At 51.3% G+C, this 18,087-nt stretch overlaps 1 protein-coding gene across 4 annotated transcripts; it reads left to right on the top strand.

The window, feature by feature from the left end:
* Nucleotides 1-2,680: 2,680 nt before the first annotated feature.
* SLC4A9 (solute carrier family 4 member 9) lies at nt 2,681-17,592 on the top strand. 4 transcript variants are annotated; one of them, XM_030828120.1, is made up of 22 exons: nt 2,681-2,947; nt 3,293-3,453; nt 3,735-3,848; nt 4,287-4,342; nt 4,496-4,653; nt 4,924-5,011; nt 5,395-5,549; nt 5,920-6,036; nt 6,209-6,383; nt 6,537-6,670; nt 6,842-7,104; nt 7,999-8,057; nt 8,313-8,501; nt 8,631-8,744; nt 9,895-10,056; nt 10,194-10,372; nt 11,061-11,133; nt 13,551-13,619; nt 13,903-14,076; nt 14,695-14,850; nt 15,215-15,313; nt 17,278-17,592. In XM_030828120.1, the coding sequence occupies exons 1-21, from the start codon at nt 2,718-2,720 to the stop codon at nt 15,266-15,268; spliced, it is 2,880 nt and encodes a 959-aa protein (XP_030683980.1). In that variant the 5' UTR covers nt 2,681-2,717; the 3' UTR covers nt 15,269-15,313; nt 17,278-17,592. The 4 variants fall into 4 exon arrangements, with proteins under 4 accessions (XP_030683980.1, XP_030683976.1, XP_030683989.1 ...); XM_030828116.1 differs by having other exon boundaries at nt 3,221-3,453; nt 17,221-17,592; XM_030828129.1 differs by having other exon boundaries at nt 6,242-6,383; nt 7,999-8,048; nt 17,278-17,453.
* Nucleotides 17,593-18,087: the final 495 nt, after the last annotated feature.

The raw sequence follows: 18,087 nt of genomic DNA, 5'->3' as shown, positions 1-18,087 counted from the left end.
GACGCGAGGCTTGGGGGGAGGGCCGGCCTGGGTGCCCTTTCTCAGGGGATGGATTCTTGGTATTCAATTTGTGGGGTGTGGCTGACCTACATTCAGATGAGCCTGATTGGCCCTCCCTTCCCCATCCTGTTGTTCTTCCCCAACCCCCCATCTCTCCGGGCCATTCTGCGGTGGGCCAGGGCAAGGCTGAGGATTTAGGATCTCTCCCTGCCATCTGGGCATCACCATCTCGGCGCCCCGGCAGGTCCGCAGCCACTGGGCCTAAGGGAGCGGCCCTAGCAATCCGGTCTGTGGGGAGCAGTGCCCTCGTGTGGCCTCCAGAAGAAGCGCGGCTCTTTTCTCAGCCCGGTCCTTTGTATGCTCTCATTGAACAAATACTTACTGAGAGCCACTGCGTGCCAGGCGCCGCTCTAGGCGCCGCGGCCAAGACAGATACCTGCTCCACGGACTGTGCATTTGAGCGTGTGCGTGCGTGGACAGTCAGGCAATAAATGATAAACAAATACATAAATGAGGCAGTTACTAGTAGTGGTAACTGCTAGGAAGAAAATAAAACAGAGAAATGTGACGGAGAGTGACCCAAGAGAGAAACTTAGGGTAGGATGGGCCGGGCACGGTGGCTCACGCCTGTAATCCCTGCACTTTGGGAGGCCGAGGCGGGCGGATCACGAGGTCAGGAGATCGAGACCATACTGGCTAACACGGTGAAACTCCGTCTCTACCAAAAATACAAAAAAAGAAATTAGCCGGGCGTGGTGGCGGGCGCCTGTAGTCCCAGCTACTCGGGAGCCTGAGGCAGGAGAATGGCGTGAACACGGGAGGCGGAGCTTGCAGTGAGCCGAGATCGCACCACGGCACTCCAGCCTGGGCAACAGAGCGAGACTCCATCTCAAAAAAAAAAAAAAAAGAAAAGAAACTTATGATAGGATGGAAAAGGAAGATTTCCGTGAGTAGCTGACGTCTGAGATGAGACCTAGGTCACAGATTGTCATGTAAGGATATGGGGGAAAGGCTTTCCTTACAGAGAAAATAGATCCAGCAAAGATCCTCAGGCAGGAACAGGTTTTGCAGAACAGGCGAAGGCCAGTGTGGTTAGAAATGAGTGAGCGAGTGGGAGGCTGGTGTAAGATGCCATCAGAGAGGTGGGCTGGGGCCAGGGTGTGAATCTTGTAGGCCACGACAAGGAGCTTGATTTTTTTTTCTTCTTCTTCTAGGAGTAATGGGAATGTGTTGAGTGAGTATTGAACCGAAGAGTAATGTGGCTCAACTGCCTTTTGAAAGGACATGTATGGTGTGGAGGATGGACTTTGGGCAAGGGAGGAAGAGTGGAAGCATGGGGGTTATTGCAAGACACCAGGAAGCTACTGAAATAATTCAGGTGAGAAATGATGGTTGTTTGAATCAGGGTAGCAGTGCTGGAGGTGGGGAGATGTGGTTGGATTATGGGTATATTTTGAAGATAGAGTCAACAGGATTTGCTAATAATGGACCACATTTTCCTTTGCTCATTTAGCTCCAGGAACTCCTTCACTTACACCCCCTAGTGGGCTCCAACATCCTCACTGGAAGGCTGAGTTACAAGGGCAGATCCCAGGGACACAGCTAAATTGGGGAATTCCTAGGTGTTGTTGGACAAAAGAATTTAAGACTCATTAGCCAGGCAGCCGGGCACAGTGGCTTACGCTTGTAATCCTAGCACTTCGGGAGGCTGAGGCGGGTGGATCACCTGAGGTCAGGAGTTTTTGAGACCAGCCTGGCCAACATGGTGAAACCCTGCCTCTACTAAAAATATAAAAATCAGCCAGGCGTGGTGGCACATGTCTGTAATCCCAGCTACTTGGGAGGCTGAGGCAGGAGAATCACTTGAACCCAAGAGGTGAAGGTTGCAGTGAGCTGAGATCACACCACTGCACTCCAGCCTGGGCGACAGAGCGAGACTCCGTTTCAAAAATAAAATAAAATAAAAGACTTATTAGCTGGGCATGGTGGCGTGCACCTGTAGTCCCAACTACCTTGGAGGCTGAGGTGGGAGGATCACTTCAGCCTAGGAGGTCAAAGGTGCAGTGAGCTGTAATTGTGCCACTACACTCCAGACTGGGTGAGAGGCGAGACCCTGTCTCAAAAAAAGGAAAAGAAAAGAATTTAAGACTCAGGCACTAGGTCTTCCATCATTATCCCATTTAATGGGCAGGGCCTCTGCCTGCTATCTCCTTACCCTGTCTGGCTTCCATGGACTCAATTATTTATTAGGTCCCTGTTTGTCCAAATGGGTGTGTCTGTGGCCCCAGGGGTGTGTTGGCGACACCCAAAACAGTCCTGGGTGTTTGGTATTTGTATATGATACAAGTGAGGGGGCAGCAAAACCTGGGGGTACCAAGTCCTCAGACCCAGGCCAATCATTTATTCCTGTTTCTTTACACAAAACACAGTGGGATCAGACCTGATACCACAGGAAATGCATATACACATTTTGGCCCCAGGTTGGGCATTTCTGGAGAGCCTGGGAAAGGCCAGGCTAGTCTTACAAATACTCTTATGCCAGCAGGGGGTGGGGGAAGCAAGTAGGGGAGTAGGTGACCGGTAGGGTCTGGAGTCAGCAGGCCTTGTTCTGTTTGTGTTGTGCTGCAGGGGGGGATGCATTATAAATGCAACCAGCCAGAAGGCCCCTGGCTTCAGAACCTAGGACTGTACTGCTTCTGAGATTCTGTGCAAGCCTCATGGAAATGAAGCTGCCAGGCCAGGAGGGGTTTGAAGCCTCCAGTGCTCCTAGAAATATTCCTTCGGGGGAGCTGGACAGCAACCCTGACCCTGGCACCGGCCCCAGCCCTGATGGCCCCTCAGACACAGACAGCAAGGAACTGGGAGTACCCAAAGACCCTCTGCTCTTCATTCAGCTGAATGAGCTGCTGGGCTGGCCCCAGGCGCTGGAGTGGAGAGAGACAGGCAGGTAAGTTGGATGTAGGCCAACTGTGGGATCCTTCCCCTTCCCCAGCTGGAACCTCCTATATGCCCCCCAGCGCTTCTTGTGGGGCTGCCCCAAATTAGAGTTTTCCCAGCTGTGTTCCCTTATTTCAGGGTCTTACCTTCCATGATGTCCAGCCTCTTCTGCAGTCTAGTTTTGAGATCCCCAAGACCCAAGATGAAGGGTGACTGCCAGGGTGGGGAGGACACTTCACACCACTGGGCCCAGGATGCCCTCATTGCCTTGCCTTCCCTATAGCTACTCTGCATCTCTGCTCCCGGACATGGGAGAAATGCCCCCAATAACACTGTCTGCCCACCTTCATCACAGGTGGGTACTGTTTGAGGAGAAGTTGGAGGTGGCTGCAGGCCGGTGGAGTGCCCCCCATGTGCCCACCCTGGCACTGCCCAGCCTCCAGAAGCTCCGCAGCCTGCTGGCCGAGGGCCTTGTACTGCTGGACTGCCCAGCTCAGAGCCTCCTGGAGCTCGTGGGTAGGCTGGGAGCCTTTGCAGGAAGGGCCTGGGTAGCCATGCCTTTTCCCCAGGATTTCCCCGCCAAAGTCTTGGAATCTTCCAGAGCCCATCCCTACCCCTCCTAGGATTGTCTACCCTTGTCACAGGGTGGACATGGAAAAGCAGGGTGGAGGAGCAAGTTCATTGGCCCTGGCATTCTGAGACTCCCAGAAGGGAAAGGGGTCTGGGCAGAGGGAGAAGGGGACGAGCGTGGGGCAGGGAACTCTCAGGAAGGAGATGACCCCCAATCCGTTCTCCAGAGCAGGTGACCAGGGTGGAGTCACTGAGCCCAGAGCTGAGAGGGCAGTTGCAGGCCTTGCTGCTGCAGAGACCCCAGCATTACAACCAGACCACAGGCACCAGGCCCTGCTGGGGTAAGAGCCCCTCCCTGGGCCCAGGACCAAGATCCTGGTGTGGCAGGGTCTCAGATCTCCCCTGCACCTTCCAGGGCTAGAAGTAGCCCAGGCTTAGTTCAGGCTCCAACCCAGGACTCATGAGCAAGAGGAAACTGGTGACAATGTTGTGGGGAGAAGATTCAGGGGGCTAGAATCGTAAGAGAGCTCTGTGAAGAGATGTACTTGGTAGGCACTATGCCAAGAACTTTACACGCAGTATCTCATTTGATCTTCACAACCACCCTGTAAATAGTACCACAGTTATCCCCATTTTAGTGGTGAGAAAACTGAGGCTCAGAGTGGAGAAGGGTGTACTCTAATTCTTACAGCTTGTCAGTGGCAAAAGTGATTAGGGAATCCTGGTGGATCCACCCCCAAAGCCTGTGGTCTTAATCACTGCATAATCCTGTTTTGTAGGCTCTACTCATCCAAGAAAGGCTTCTAACAATGAGGAAGCCCCCCTGAGGGAACAGGTCTGTGGCCCTTCCTTGGGGTCCCTTTCCAGTGGCTGGGGGAGGGGTTAGGAATTAACAAAAGTCTACTCGCCACTGGATTTCTCATCATTTGAGATCTTATCCTCCCCAAATAACCTTTCATACTCTGTGTCTCCTTGAACCCCCATCCAGTGTCAGAACCCCCTGAGACAGAAGCTGCCTCCAGGAGCTGAGGCAGGGACTGTGCTGGCAGGGGAGCTGGGCTTCCTGGCACAGCCACTGGGAGCCTTTGTTCGACTGCGGGACCCTGTGGTACTGGGGTCCCTTACTGAGGTGTCCCTCCCAAGCAGGTGAGGCTACTGAGTGAGTGGGAGTCAGGGATCCCAGAGCCTAGAAGGGTCTTTACTGAGGAGGGGAAGGAGGGTCTTAGTCAGATTCTCTGAGGCTGTGGGGAGGATGGTGCTTAGGAGTCTGGGGAGAGACTAGTGGTCAGGACTGCATGGTAGGTGTGCAAATGAGTGTGTTTAGGGGAGCTGATAGGTCAGAGCTGAGCATCAGAGGCCAGGGCTGCCCTGTGGGAAAGCAGCCTGTGAATCTCTGGGGCCTGGTTTCTTCCTCAGGTTTTTCTGCCTTCTCCTGGGCCCCCGTATGCTGGGAAAGGGCTACCATGAGATGGGACGGGCAGCAGCTGTCCTCCTCAGTGACCCGGTGAGCTGAGCAGGTGTGTGTGTGTGTGTGTGTGTGCACGCACGCGCGTGCATGCCTGTGTGTGTGTGCACACATGCATACATGCATGGGCTCATGTGAGTGTGTGTGTGTGGACTCTGTATGTGTCCCTAAACAGCAATGAGGCACAGTGAGCACTGAGACTGAATATTCCTCATCTCCTAGTGCAGCCCCATTACTGGATGAGTGCTGGCACACTGTAGGCACTCAATATATACCCACTGAATGAATGAATTAATGCATGCATAAAGGAATGTGTGAATGACTTGTTTGCCTCTGTGACTTGTGTCTAGTTTTGAGACTATGAAAATGCATGTAAGAGACCAGGTTTGCACTTACCACCCATTCTGTGCCCCCATCCCCAGCAATTCCAGTGGTCAGTTCGTCGGGCCAGCAACCTTCATGACCTTCTGGCAGCCCTGGATGCATTCCTAGAGGAGGTGACAGTGCTTCCGTCAGGTCGGTGGGACCCAACAGCCCGGATTCCCCCGCCCAAATGTCTGCCATCTCAGCACAAAAGGTACCTGGGAGCCATCATCCCATACAGATTCCTGCCCATAGGCCCTGGGTCTAATTCCATTGTTGAGGAGGGGTGGGGTCCCAGGAAACAGATAGGGACCTATCTTTGGATTTGGAGTCAGGCAGACCTAACTCTGAGTTCTGCTGGACTACTCTCTCGCTAAGAGACCTGAACAAAGACCTTCCCTGCCCGAGCCTGGCTTTCACAGGTCGCAATATGACCTGGACCTTCTAGAGGCCCATGTGTCGCCGTGGTTCCCTCGCCGGCAGAGACAAGAGCAGCCGCTAGGGGGCAGGGCGCCACTAGCTCTGGACCGAGTCGCTGACCGGTTGGAGATCCTCAGCCAACCTGGGGTTCCCCTCCTCCTCAGGCTTCCCTCGCAACAGCGGGAGATCAGAGGTCCCGCCGTCCCGCGCCTGACCTCGGCTGAGGACAGACACCGCCATGGGCCACACGCACCCAGCCCGGAGTTGCAGCGGACCGGCAGGTGAGGCGAGCTGGGAGGAAACAAGGGTAGGTGACCTGGGGGAGGGGAGGAGTCACAGGGAAACTGAGGTGTGTCCTCACTGTGGGAGAGGCTCACCCGGCCACAGGGAAAGTAGCGGGGATGCGGGTGTGGAGTGTGAAAACCTGGATCACTGACGACCCTCGGGCGGGAGGCTGTTTGGGGGCCTCATCCAGGACGTGCGCAGGAAGGTCCCGTGGTACCCCAGCGATTTCTTCGACGCCCTGCATCTCCAGTGCTTCTCGGCCGTACTCTACATTTACCTGGCCACTGTCACTAACGCCATCACTTTTGGGGGTCTGCTGGGAGATGCCACTGATGGTGCCCAGGTGCGTAGGGCCCAGGGGGCAGGCATAAGCATTGGTGTCCCCTAGTCCATCCCTTCCCCTGGGACTATGGGTAAGTTAAGGAGGCTCTCCCAAAGCTTGGGCTCCTGTCCTGAGGACTTCAGAGTCCTGTGCTGAGCCCCTGTTGGCTTCCAGGGAGTGCTGGAAAGTTTCCTGGGCACAGCAGTGGCTGGAGCTGCCTTCTGCCTGATGGCAGGCCAGCCCCTCACCATCCTGAGCAGCACCGGGCCAGTGCTGGTCTTTGAGCGCCTGCTCTTCTCTTTCAGCAGGTAGGAGAGCTCCCTCCATCACCGGACCCTCACTAGTGCCATGGTCAGCCTGCTCCTGGCTGGGTGAATAGAAGAGAGTGGGAGCTATCTGTTTGGGTTGAGGGACACCTGACCTGGGTTTGGTGGGAAGCAGACAGCCCTGCTAAGCCTTCCTGTCTCTCATCCCCACAGAAATTATAGCCTGGACTACCTGCCCTTCCGCCTATGGGTGGGCATCTGGGTGGCTACCTTTTGCCTGGTGCTGGTGGCCACAGAGGCCAGTGTGCTGGTGCGCTACTTCACCCGCTTCACTGAGGAAGGTTTCTGTGCCCTCATCAGCCTCATCTTCATCTACGATGCTGTGGGCAAAATGCTGAACTTGACCCATACCTATCCTATCCAGAAGCCTGGGTCCTCTGCCTATGGGTGCCTCTGCCAATACCCAGGCCCAGGAGGTGGGTAAGGGAAACAGGGACCTTGGTCAGGTGAAGAAGGATGTAGGGAAGGGGAGGGGTTGCACCCTTACTATCCCCCCTGGTTAAGTTCAGCAAAATGCTGCATACTTACCCAATAACTGGCAGTACTATTTCCACTCTGGTTCGGAATCAATTGAGAAATAAGACAACAGAAGGCCCGATATCATCTACCTTTCTGACAACACTGATAGAGGAACATGGGTTATATCTATGGGTGAATGGGCTTCCTAATGATGAAGCCAAAATTGAATAGACTAACCCACCTGTTGTGGAAGCACTGGTTTGAGACTATCTTACCCCAGGGGAGCAGAGCTAAACACATACATCAAACAGGCAGCTTATACTCGAGAGAGGGGAGAGAAAGGGGCAGGGCCAGGTATGCCCAGCTTCATTTCCTGAAATCACCAATCAAATATATCACTGCTCTTCTGGGTGAGAGTGGCCGGCCAGGTGGAGAGAGGCTTGGAGTATTACACTTGCATATATCCCTCCATATGGAAGGCAACCCCAGGACTGGGAAGAAGTGCCCTCTCTATATGTTCTCCTATCAGTGCTAGGCATGAACAAGACCAGTTCTAGCCCTGGTGGAAACACACAGATTTGTATACTCCTCTATTCAGCCAACATTTGCTGAGCATCTGCTGTGGCCAGGTCCAGTGCTTGGTACCAGGGATGCAGATGGGTAGAGAATTTGAGAGGATGAGGGCATGAGACAATGTCCTTCTCGCACACTTGGTAGTGATAGAGTCAGCAGACAGATGAGTCACAATTAAGAACTCTGGTTCAGCTGGACCCATCAGATAAGAATTTTATAGGGCTGGAGAAGGTTCCCAGGGGAGGGAGCATACATCTGAATTATTCTCTGCTTCCCAGGAAATGAGTCTCAGTGGATAAGGACAAGGCCAAAAGACAGAGATGACATCGTAAGCATGGTGAGGGACTGCTCCTGGGAGGTTCTAGGAAGGAAAGGGTGGAGACCAAGGCAGTCGGTGGTTCCTAGCTCTTCCTACCCATAGGTTAAGGAAACCTTCATAGGTGAGTGAAGCTTAGCCATTTCCTACAGCTGGGAACTTCCCCTCCTGGGCCCGTGGTGTCTCTGGGGGTCCCTCCTCCCTTGAAGTGGGTCCAGGAGAGCAGGACGTTTACTCCATTGCCTGTAACTCCACTCCTGACCCTCCTGTGCACAGGACTTAGGCCTGATCAATGCATCCTTGCTGCCGCCACCTGAGTGCACCCGGCAGGGAGGCCACCCTCGTGGCCCTGGCTGTCATACAGTCCCAGACATTGCCTTCTTCTCCCTTCTCCTCTTCCTTACTTCTTTCTTCTTTGCTATGGCCCTCAAGTGTGTAAAGACCAGCCGCTTCTTCCCCTCTGTGGTGAGTTTCACCTTTCTTTCTGTGGGAGAGGCCTGACTCTAAGCTTTGGGTCCTATCTGTGAATGGGAAGTGGTGTGGAAAAAGAGGGATGGCAGGCCTGGACCTGACTGAGTGTCCACTGTGTGCCAGGTGCGCAAAGGGCTCAGCGACTTCTCCTCAGTCCTGGCCATCCTGCTGGGCTGTGGCCTTGATGCTTTCCTGGGCCTAGCCACACCAAAGCTCATGGTGCCCAGAGAGTTCAAGGTGAGAGCCAGGGAAGAGGGTTGGGGGACCAGAGGGGAAAGCAGGGCCAGCAGGGGGAAGGAAAATGCATAAATCCCACACTTCTCTAAGCTTCTTTCTTCACTAATAAGCTAGAGATAGTTATAATAACGGCTTCACAGGGTTGTCATGAGGATTAAATGAAGTACTGCAGCAGACATGTGAGTACAGAGAATACACGGTAGCTATTATTACAGGGTATGGGTTAAGAGAATGAGTTCTGATCACCCAGCCCTGGGTTTGAGTTCCAGTTCTTCCACTTCCCAGCTATGCATTAGGCAAGTTAATGCACATTTCTAAGCCTCAATTTCTTCATCTATGAAATGGAAATAATAAAATGACAATAGTTCCTACCCCGTAGATTGTTTTGAGGTTTACAGAAGATCACAGTGGAAAGCACTTACCACATGCCTGGCACATACCAAGTCCTCAATAAATGTTAGCTATTATTGTTACGGGATCTCCCCATCCTTGGTGTGGCCCTGCCCACTCCACTACTCCTCACTCTCTTCTTCACACCCCGTATTGCCTACCCTGATCCAGGAAAGCTGGAACTCCCTTTCCAGGGCATGACAGTGTGCAGGACAAGGCTTAGCACTGATTTCTAGACTTTGCCTGTGCATTTGGAGACCTCCTCTCCGAATTCCCCCAAGACAGGAGAGCAGGGAGGACTCCAACTGGGGCAGCAACTGGGGCCCCCTCCCCGACACATACACTTGTAATCAGAGCGGACACCGACAAACCCAGCCCTGTCCCTGCCTCACATCAAGGCAGGTCTGAGCCTGGGTTGCCCCACCCAGGATAGGGGGAGAGGGATCTCTAGGGAGCAGGGCTCTGTACATCAAGAAGTGTGTGCAGGCCACATGTGCCACCTCCTTCTCTTCCAGGGAGGGAGGGACCCTGAACCAAAGTCCAGAGCCCCTGGTTCCAGCCTGACCTCAGGGCTGGTGTCCTTCCATCTGCTGTCTTTTAAGGCTCTGGGATTCTTTGAACCAGCTATGCATACACAGCCCACTAGCATCTAGTGTCTTGGGGTGGGGGCAGGTTGTGGAAAAATGCCAAGGTTGAGATGTGCAGGTGAGATACTCTTGGGAGACCCTCTCCAACCTGTCCATGAAATGCCCTCCTCCAGCCCACACTCTCTGGGCGTGGCTGGCTGGTGTCACCTTTTGGAGCCAACCCATGGTGGTGGAGTGTGGCAGCTGCCCTGCCTGCCCTGCTGCTGTCTATCCTCATCTTCATGGACCAACAGATCACAGCGGTCATCCTCAACCGCGTGGAATACAGACTGCAGGTAAGGCCTGCGGGTAAGGCCGAAGACCAAGGGACAGAAGCTCCAGGGGAGTCTACGCTCCCCATCTCCTACCTCAGAGGACAGAGGGCTGGGGCTTGGGCTAGCTTCATCCTCATTGCCCCCACCACTACCTGCAGAAGGGAGCTGGCTTCCACCTGGACCTCTTCTGTGTGGCTGTGCTGATGCTACTCACATCAGCGCTTGGACTGCCTTGGTATGTCTCAGCCACTGTCATCTCCCTGGCTCACATGGACAGTCTTCGGAGAGAGAGCAGAGCCTGTGCCCCTGGGGAGCGCCCCAACTTCCTGGGTATCAGGTGAGGGCAGTATTTAGGAAGTGAAGTAAGAGGTGGGCAGCAAGGTAGGGCAAAGGGGAACATGGCAGAGTTATTTGGGCAGCTTAAATTCTAAGCTGGTGTCCCACAAGCATTGCAGTGGCAGAATGAGTGAGTTCTGGGCTCTGAGATGGGTGAGTCAGATCTTCCCCTCTCTTCCCTCAGCCATGGGGACTGGGAGGGGCCTCAAGAGGAGCATCATCCATGCAAAGGTAGAGGCAGCCAGGGCTGAAGTGGAGGGTCAGGTACCACCTAATAATCCTCACTCAATGTAGAAGTTACAAAGGAATCCATCATAAAAGCAATTTTGGAACTGTTGGAAGCACAGTCTAAGTATCTAAAGCATATGAAATCAACTGTATAAATTGTGAAATGTAAGTCTTTATGGCAGTGTAAACATTGCTAATTTTCCATCAAAATAAAAATGAGGAGCAACTATGAACTTGAATTGATGGAGAGGTCTGGGACTCTCACCTTGAAGTGCTCTGCCCCTTCCTCTCCACCAATTTTTCACATCAAGCTAAGGGCTCATCCCTCTGGGTGACCTACTGGGGTATTCCTCTAGTTTCCTCTTGCTGCCAGGGTCTGTACTGGTGTTCAGCCAGGATCTCCAGTCTGGATACCCCAGGGACTCTCCCAGACCTCAGCTAACTCCTCCCTCTCCCCACAGGGAACAGAGGCTGACAGGCCTGGTGGTGTTCATCCTTACAGGAGCCTCCATCTTCCTGGCACCTGTGCTCAAGGTATCTTTGTTATACAAGCCAGGATCAGGGTCAGTGTAGTAATAATAGGAGCACAGCAAGAACTGACATTAGTTGAACACTAGTGTGCCAGGTGCTCTGTTAAGTTTTCTCCATACATGGTCTCATTTAATCCTCACATTAACCCTGAAAGGAATATGTACCTTACAAATGAGGCAGCTGAAGGTTAAAGAGGCAAAGTAACTTGCAAGAGCCCATCAAAAGAGCCAGTTTTTCAGATCTGTCTGAGAACTCAAACTCTTATCCAATGGGCTTTTTACCCAGTGGAGCAAGGTGTGGGTGTGCCACCACCATCCCCTAGGGTCTAAGTGCTACCCTTGCTCTAGCCTCCCAACAAACCTGAGACTAGTAGTATGATCAGCCCAGGTGCGGTGGCTCATGCCTGTAATCCCAGCACTTTGGGAGGCTGAGGTGGGAGGATCACTTGAGCGCAGAAGTTTGAGACCTACCTGGGCAACATAAGGAGACCCTGTCTCTACAAAAAATAAAAAAGGTAGCTGGGCATGGTGGTGTCTGCCTGAGGTGGAAGGATCGCTTGAGCCCAGGAGTTTGAGAGTGCAGTGGGTGGTGATCACTGGATGACAAGAGCAAGACTGTCTCAAAAAAAAAAAAAAAAAAAAAAAAACCCAGAAAAACTTTGAGGCAAAAAGTCTTCACTTCTCCTTCACCAGAGGTATATGGAATATTTGCCATATGCAAGACTGCTAGGCACTTGGTAGAAGTAGGGGTCAATGGAATATTGAAAAGAAATATGGAACTAAGCCCCTACCAGCAACACACACAAATGAGCAAAAATTAAGTAACAAGTAATAGCAGAAAGGTTGAACAAGCCAAGACAGCAAAGCAGTCAAGGAGGGTGTGGAGAATGTCAGACAAGAGTCACTGGCAGGACGACAAGAGGTTAGGGAAGGGAAAGGTCATGGAAGCTGGCTGAGAGTGGAGAAGGGAAAGAGCCAGATGGACCAGATCAGCCACTTACTAACTGGGTGACTCTCATTTACAGACATTTACAAAGCATAAACCATATGCTAGGCCGGGTGTGGTGGCTCACACCTGTAATCCCAGCACTTTGGGAGGCCCAGGTGGGTGGATTGCTTGAGCTCAGGAGTTTGAGACCAGCCTGTGCAACATGGTGAAACCCTGTCTCTACAAAAAATACAAAAGTTAGCTGGGCATGGTGGTATGCACCTCTAGTCCCAGCTACTTGGGAGGCTAAGGTGGGAGTATCACTTGAGCCCAGGAGGTCTAGGCTGCAATGAGCCAGGTTTGTGACGCTGGACTCCAGCCTGGACAACTGAGTGAGATCTTGTCTCAAAAAACAAAACAAAACAAAAAACAAAAAAAAATCCCCCAAAACAGAAAACTCTAAACAAAAAACAAACAAAAACCCATATGCCAAGCACTGTTCTAGGTACTGGGGATATAATGGTGCTCAAAAGAAATCATTTTTCCAACCTTACAACCTGGTGAGAGGAGAAAGATTTTTAAAAATTAAAACAAGAGGCCAGGCACGGTGGCTCACGCCTGTAATCCCAGCACTTTGGGAGGCTGAGGCGGGTGGATCATCTGAGGTCAGGAGTTCGAGACTAGCCTGGCCAACATGGCGAAACCCCGTCTCCACTAAAAATATAAAAGTTAGCCGGGTGTGGTGGCGGGTGTCTATAATCCCAGCCACTTGGGAGGCTGAGGTATGAGAATCGCTTGAGCCTGAGGGGTGGAGGTTGCAGTGAGCCGAGATCAAACCACTTCACTCCAGTCTGGGTAAAAGAGCAAAACTCCATCTCAAAAACAAAAAAAAATTAAAACAAGAAAATAGGATAACTTTAGATAGTGATAACTTCTGTGAAAAATAAAAGAAGATAAGATGATTAAGAGTGCCAGGGGCTACTTTAGATGGGGCCTGAAGTTAAAAAGTCATTGAAGACCTTTCAGGGTGTCATGAGATGAGGCATGAGTAATAAGAATAAACTGGTCATGAGAAAGTCTGGGGGAAGAGCATTTTAGGTGGAGGGAATAGCAAAGCAAAAGGCTTTGCAAGGGGTAGGAACAAACTTGGGCATGTTGAGGGAAGGAAAGGAGGTTAGTATAGTGGGAGCATAAAGAACAGAGGGAAATGTGATAGATAAGATTGGAGTGGTAGGCCAGGTAATGGACAAAGTTACTTAGTCCCTCTGAAATTCAATTTCCCAATCTGTAAAATGAAGGCAATAATAACATTTACTTCATCTAATTGATTTGAGGATTCAATAAGATCAGGCATGAAAAGTGTGAAAGGAAAGGCAAGGCCTGGGCAGACCTGGATGCTAGATGCTAGAGGGATCTAGGGCATCTAGGCATCCTGAGGCATCTGGGAGTTTGGCAGAGGTAAACTTTGCTAACTCTCTGCTTCTTTCTACCAGTTCATTCCAATGCCTGTGCTCTATGGCATCTTCCTGTATATGGGGGTGGCAGCACTTAGCAGCATTCAGGTGAGCCCATTAAAATCACCTAACAAAAGAAAAAAGAATAAAAAGAGAAACAAAAAAGAACAAAATTACCTAGCAACCCTACTCCTTTTTTTTTTCTGCTGGCATCTCCTGCTTACACTTGCCAATTCCCCTCTTACTCTCTTTTTCCTGTCTCTCCTGGGCTCAGGGACTCGGCTGCCATGCTCCCCGCCTGCTACCAGTGCTGGGCTACGATAGCTATCAGTGACACCCTCCTGTCAGGCTACCTGAGTGCCTTGCTTTCCTCTTCCTCTTGTTCCCCTAGTTCACTAAGAGAGTGAAGCTGCTGTTGATGCCAGCAAAACACCAGCCAGACCTGCTACTCTTGCGGCATGTGCCTCTGACCAGGGTCCACCTCTTCACAGCCATCCAGCTTGCCTGTCTGGGGCTGCTTTGGATAATCAAGTCTACCCCTGCAGCCATCGTCTTCCCCCTCATGGTAACCTGAGGCAGGGTTGGGCTGTGTCCTGGAGGGTCTTGGGAGACTCTGAGCCCGGAAGGGTGGCCAAGGCCTCCACAAGAGGAAGAATCTCCCCTCTCACTCGCTGTGGCTCTCCCTGGTTGGGAATCCTAAGACAAAGAAAAAGATGGCAGAATGATACCTATGTATGGGCTAGTCCTGGGATACCTGATTCACCTCTTTTCCCAAACTCTTTGGAGTGATCAGCCACAGGTAAGAATATAAAACCCAGAAGAAATCTGAGGTCTTGGTAGAGGAAATGGTGACACTTTTATTACTCAGTGAGGTGATAACATAGGTAGCTTCTGGCCTTGTTGTTATTGAGGAAGTTAAGAGTCATAGGCTTTGCAGTAGAATCAATCTGCTTACTATATCCTAGATGTGTGACTTCTGGGAAGTAACTAATCACTTGGGGGTCTCAGTTTCCTTCCCTGTATAATGGGAATAATTATTCTATCTACCTCATAGGAATGTGCTAGCATTCAGTGAAACTGATATACAATGCCTAGCACATAGGAAGTGCTCAATAAGTGTTACTACTGTTAATGTTCCTACTATTGTTGCTGACAGGCCTGGGCCATGTTTCTATTCCTGCAGTTGTTGGGCCTTGTGGGGGTCCGAAAGGCCCTGGAGAGAGTCTTCTCACCACAGGAACTCTTCTGGCTGGATGAGCTGATGCCAGAGGAGGAGAGCAGCATCCCTGAGAAGGGGCTGGAGCCAGAACACTCGTTCAGTGGAAGTGACAGTGAAGATGTGAGCTCCAGGCTGGGTCCTCTCGGGAGAATGTGTCAGGGTTTGGGAGAGCATTCTTGTCCAGGAGCTGTCCCTAAATAATATCTCCAGTAAGCAGATCTGATCAACAGTCACTTCCCTTACCTGCGTATGGACATAGGCAGACTGAAGGGGTGAAGGAAATCTTTCTTCATAGGACAGGGGCCCTCGATGTGGGTGGAAAGGGCTGACGCTTCAGCTCAAGTGGGCTGTCTTTCTCAACTCTGATCTTTGTTTTGTCTCACTGTGGGTTTGTATCTAGTCAGTGGGTCCCTTCCTCTATGTTATCGTTCACTATCTGTCTTTCTATCTATTCTCAACCCATCTTGGGATCTGTCTTCCACAGTCAGAGCTGATGTATCAGCCAAAGGCTCCAGAAATCAACATTTCTGTGAATTAGCTGGAGTAGGAGTCTGGGAGTGGAGACCCCAGGAAACAGCATGAGGTGAGGGTGTGAGGGAAGTGCTCCTGATGTTGAGGATGGGAGGTGTGGGCTCAGACCTTGGAGCTCTCCAGTGTGTTGGCCAGCCGTGTTTTCTCCTTATTCCAGTCCCTTAGGAATCCTAGATTGGGGGTGCTGGGGTGTAGAAGGGTCTCTTCCTAGCGAAGAATAACCGGCAAGGGTGCCTAGGCTTGGCTCCCTGTGGTTCTGAAGTTTGGTCAGTAGAGGGAGCTCAAACTCACACCAAATGAGAAGTGGACATGGGTGTTGTGGGGGGCGGTGCCCTGGCAAAAGAATGAGAAGGAGTGGGAAGGAGAGGAAGGGAGGAGAAAGCCTGGTGCTCCTTTCCCTTGCTTGGAAGGCTCCTCCCTTAGGCTGCTGAGAACCACACTCTAGACTTGTGGAGGAAATCTCTATCACTTGTCCTCTCTGCCATTCCTTCATTTTATTCATCCATATATCAAGCATTTTCTGGGTACCTATCATGCAGTATCTTGATACTAGAGATACAGTAGTGAGTAAGACAGTAATGGTCCCTGACCTCAGGAAACTTAAATCCCAGTGGGAGAGTAGACAAATAAACAGACAACTGTTAGAGTGGGATAGTGCTGATAAGGGAAGAACAGGGGCCATGGGAGCAGGGCTTCTAACCTCTTCTTGGAGAACAGTAAGGTGGAGTGGTGAGAGTTGGTGAAGGTGGGGTGGTGGTGGTTGGATGAAGGTGTTCCATTTCTAAGAGGAAATGGTCCATAATTTGAAATCCAAATAATGAATAGAAGCTAGCCAGGTAGCTGGGCACAGCAGCACACAATTGTAGTGCCAGTTACTAGGGAGGCTGAGGCAAGAGGATTCTTTGAGCCCAGGACTTCAAGATGTAGTGTGCAATAATCACGACTGTGAATAGCCAGTGCACTCCAGCCTGGGCAACATAGTGAGATCCCGTCTCTAAAAAAAATTTGTTTAAAGGAGCAAGCCAGGACAAGATGGAGGGAAAATATTCTAAGCAAGGCCACAGCATGTACAAAAGCCTGGAACTGGTTGCCTTTAAAAAGCTGAACTCTCTTTCGGGGTTGGGTACAGTGGTTCACACCTGTAATCCCAGCACCTTGGGAGGCAGAGGTGGGTGGATCACCTGAGTTCAGGAGTTTGAGACCAGCCTGGCCAACATAGTGAAACTCCATCTCTACTAAAAATACTAAAATTAGCCAGGTGTGGTGGTGCATGCCTGTAAGAGGCTGAGGCAGGAGAATCACTTGAACCTGGGAGGTGGAGGTTCGGAGGTTGCAGTGAGCTGAGATTGTGCCACTGCACTCCAGCCTGGGCAATGGAGCGAGACCCCATCTCAAAAAAAAATCAAAAACAAAAATCTCTCTTTTAGGCCATAGAACACCCTCATCTTCATGCTTCTCCAAGCTCAGGAGCCTAAGAGCCAGGCTGGGCACCGTGGCTCACGCCTGTAATCCCAGCACTTTGGGAGGCCGAGGCGGGTGGATTACTTGAGGTCAGGAGTTTGAGATCAGCCTGACCAACATGGTGAAACCCTGTCTCTACTACAAATACAAAAATTAGCCGGGCGTGGTGGCAGACACCTGTAATCCCAGCTACCGGAGAGGAGAATTGCCTGAACCCGGGAGGCGGAGGTTGCAGTGAGCTGAGATTGCACCATTGCACTCCAGCCTGGGTGACAAGAGTGAAACTCTGTCTCAAAAAAAAAAAGCACCTAAGAGCCTCTGACACTTGCAATGGGAAATTTAGGGGACTGGAGACTGGAGAGAGAAAGGGGAATTCACTGGCTGGCCCCGAACAAGATCTCCTGGGCGCTCCTTATCTCTTATCACTCTTTTTGCTCTGTTCTTTGTAGTAGTATGTCCCCTGAGCACTTGCTTTGGCCTCATCATGTCTTCTATTAGTTCACAGGTGCTTACTCAGGAATTCAGGACATTTTTGGCCTTTGGCTTAACTTCCAGATGCTCAGTCGGCTTGGGGAAGGACTGAAGGGCAGCTACCAAGACCTCAGTTACCTCCTGACCTGAGGGTGGAGAGTGGCAGGAAGCAAGCATGTTTGCTGTGCACTTAGGAAAGGCTGGTGAGCCAGAGGGACTGATCAGGCTCCATTCACTCTCTACTCATTAAAAGGTCCTGAGCCACAAAGCGCTTCCCATTTTGAACTTTCTGTCCTCACAGATTCTCTTTGATAGAATCTAAGGGCCATCAGGGAATGCTTTTCAGCTTGCAAAAAGAAAAAGCCAGTCTTTCCAGAATAAGTATTCATCTGTTTGAAATAGTTTTTTACACATATAAAAATAATCTTTGGCTGGGTGTGGTGGCACATGCCTGTAGTCCTAGCACTTTGGGAGGCTGAGGTGGGTCCAGAGCAGCCTGAACAACAGAGTGAAACCTTGTTTACACACACACACACACACACACACACACACACACACACACACACACAAATTAGCTAGGTGTGGTGGTGCATGCCTGTGGTCCCAGCTACTCAGGAAGCTGAGGCAGGAGGATTGATCGCTTGAGCCTGGAGGATCACTTGAGTCCAGGAGGTCGAGGCTACGGTGAGCCATGATCATGCCACTGCACTGCAGACTCAGGAACAGAGCAAGAACCTGTCTCAAAATTTTTTTTTAAGAAAAGAAGCAAGAAAAGCCGGGCGCAGTGGCTCATGCCTGTAATCCCAGCACTTTGGGAGGCCGAGGTGGTTGGATCATGAGATCAGGAGTTCGAGACCAGCCTAACCAACACGGTGAAACCCCATCTCTACTAAA

This window comes from Nomascus leucogenys, chromosome 2 (assembly GCF_006542625.1).
Source record: "Nomascus leucogenys isolate Asia chromosome 2, Asia_NLE_v1, whole genome shotgun sequence".
Taxonomy (NCBI): domain Eukaryota; kingdom Metazoa; phylum Chordata; class Mammalia; order Primates; family Hylobatidae; genus Nomascus; species Nomascus leucogenys.
The sequence above is the reverse complement of the archived record's forward strand: the minus strand, read 5'-3'. Positions and strand labels throughout refer to the sequence as shown.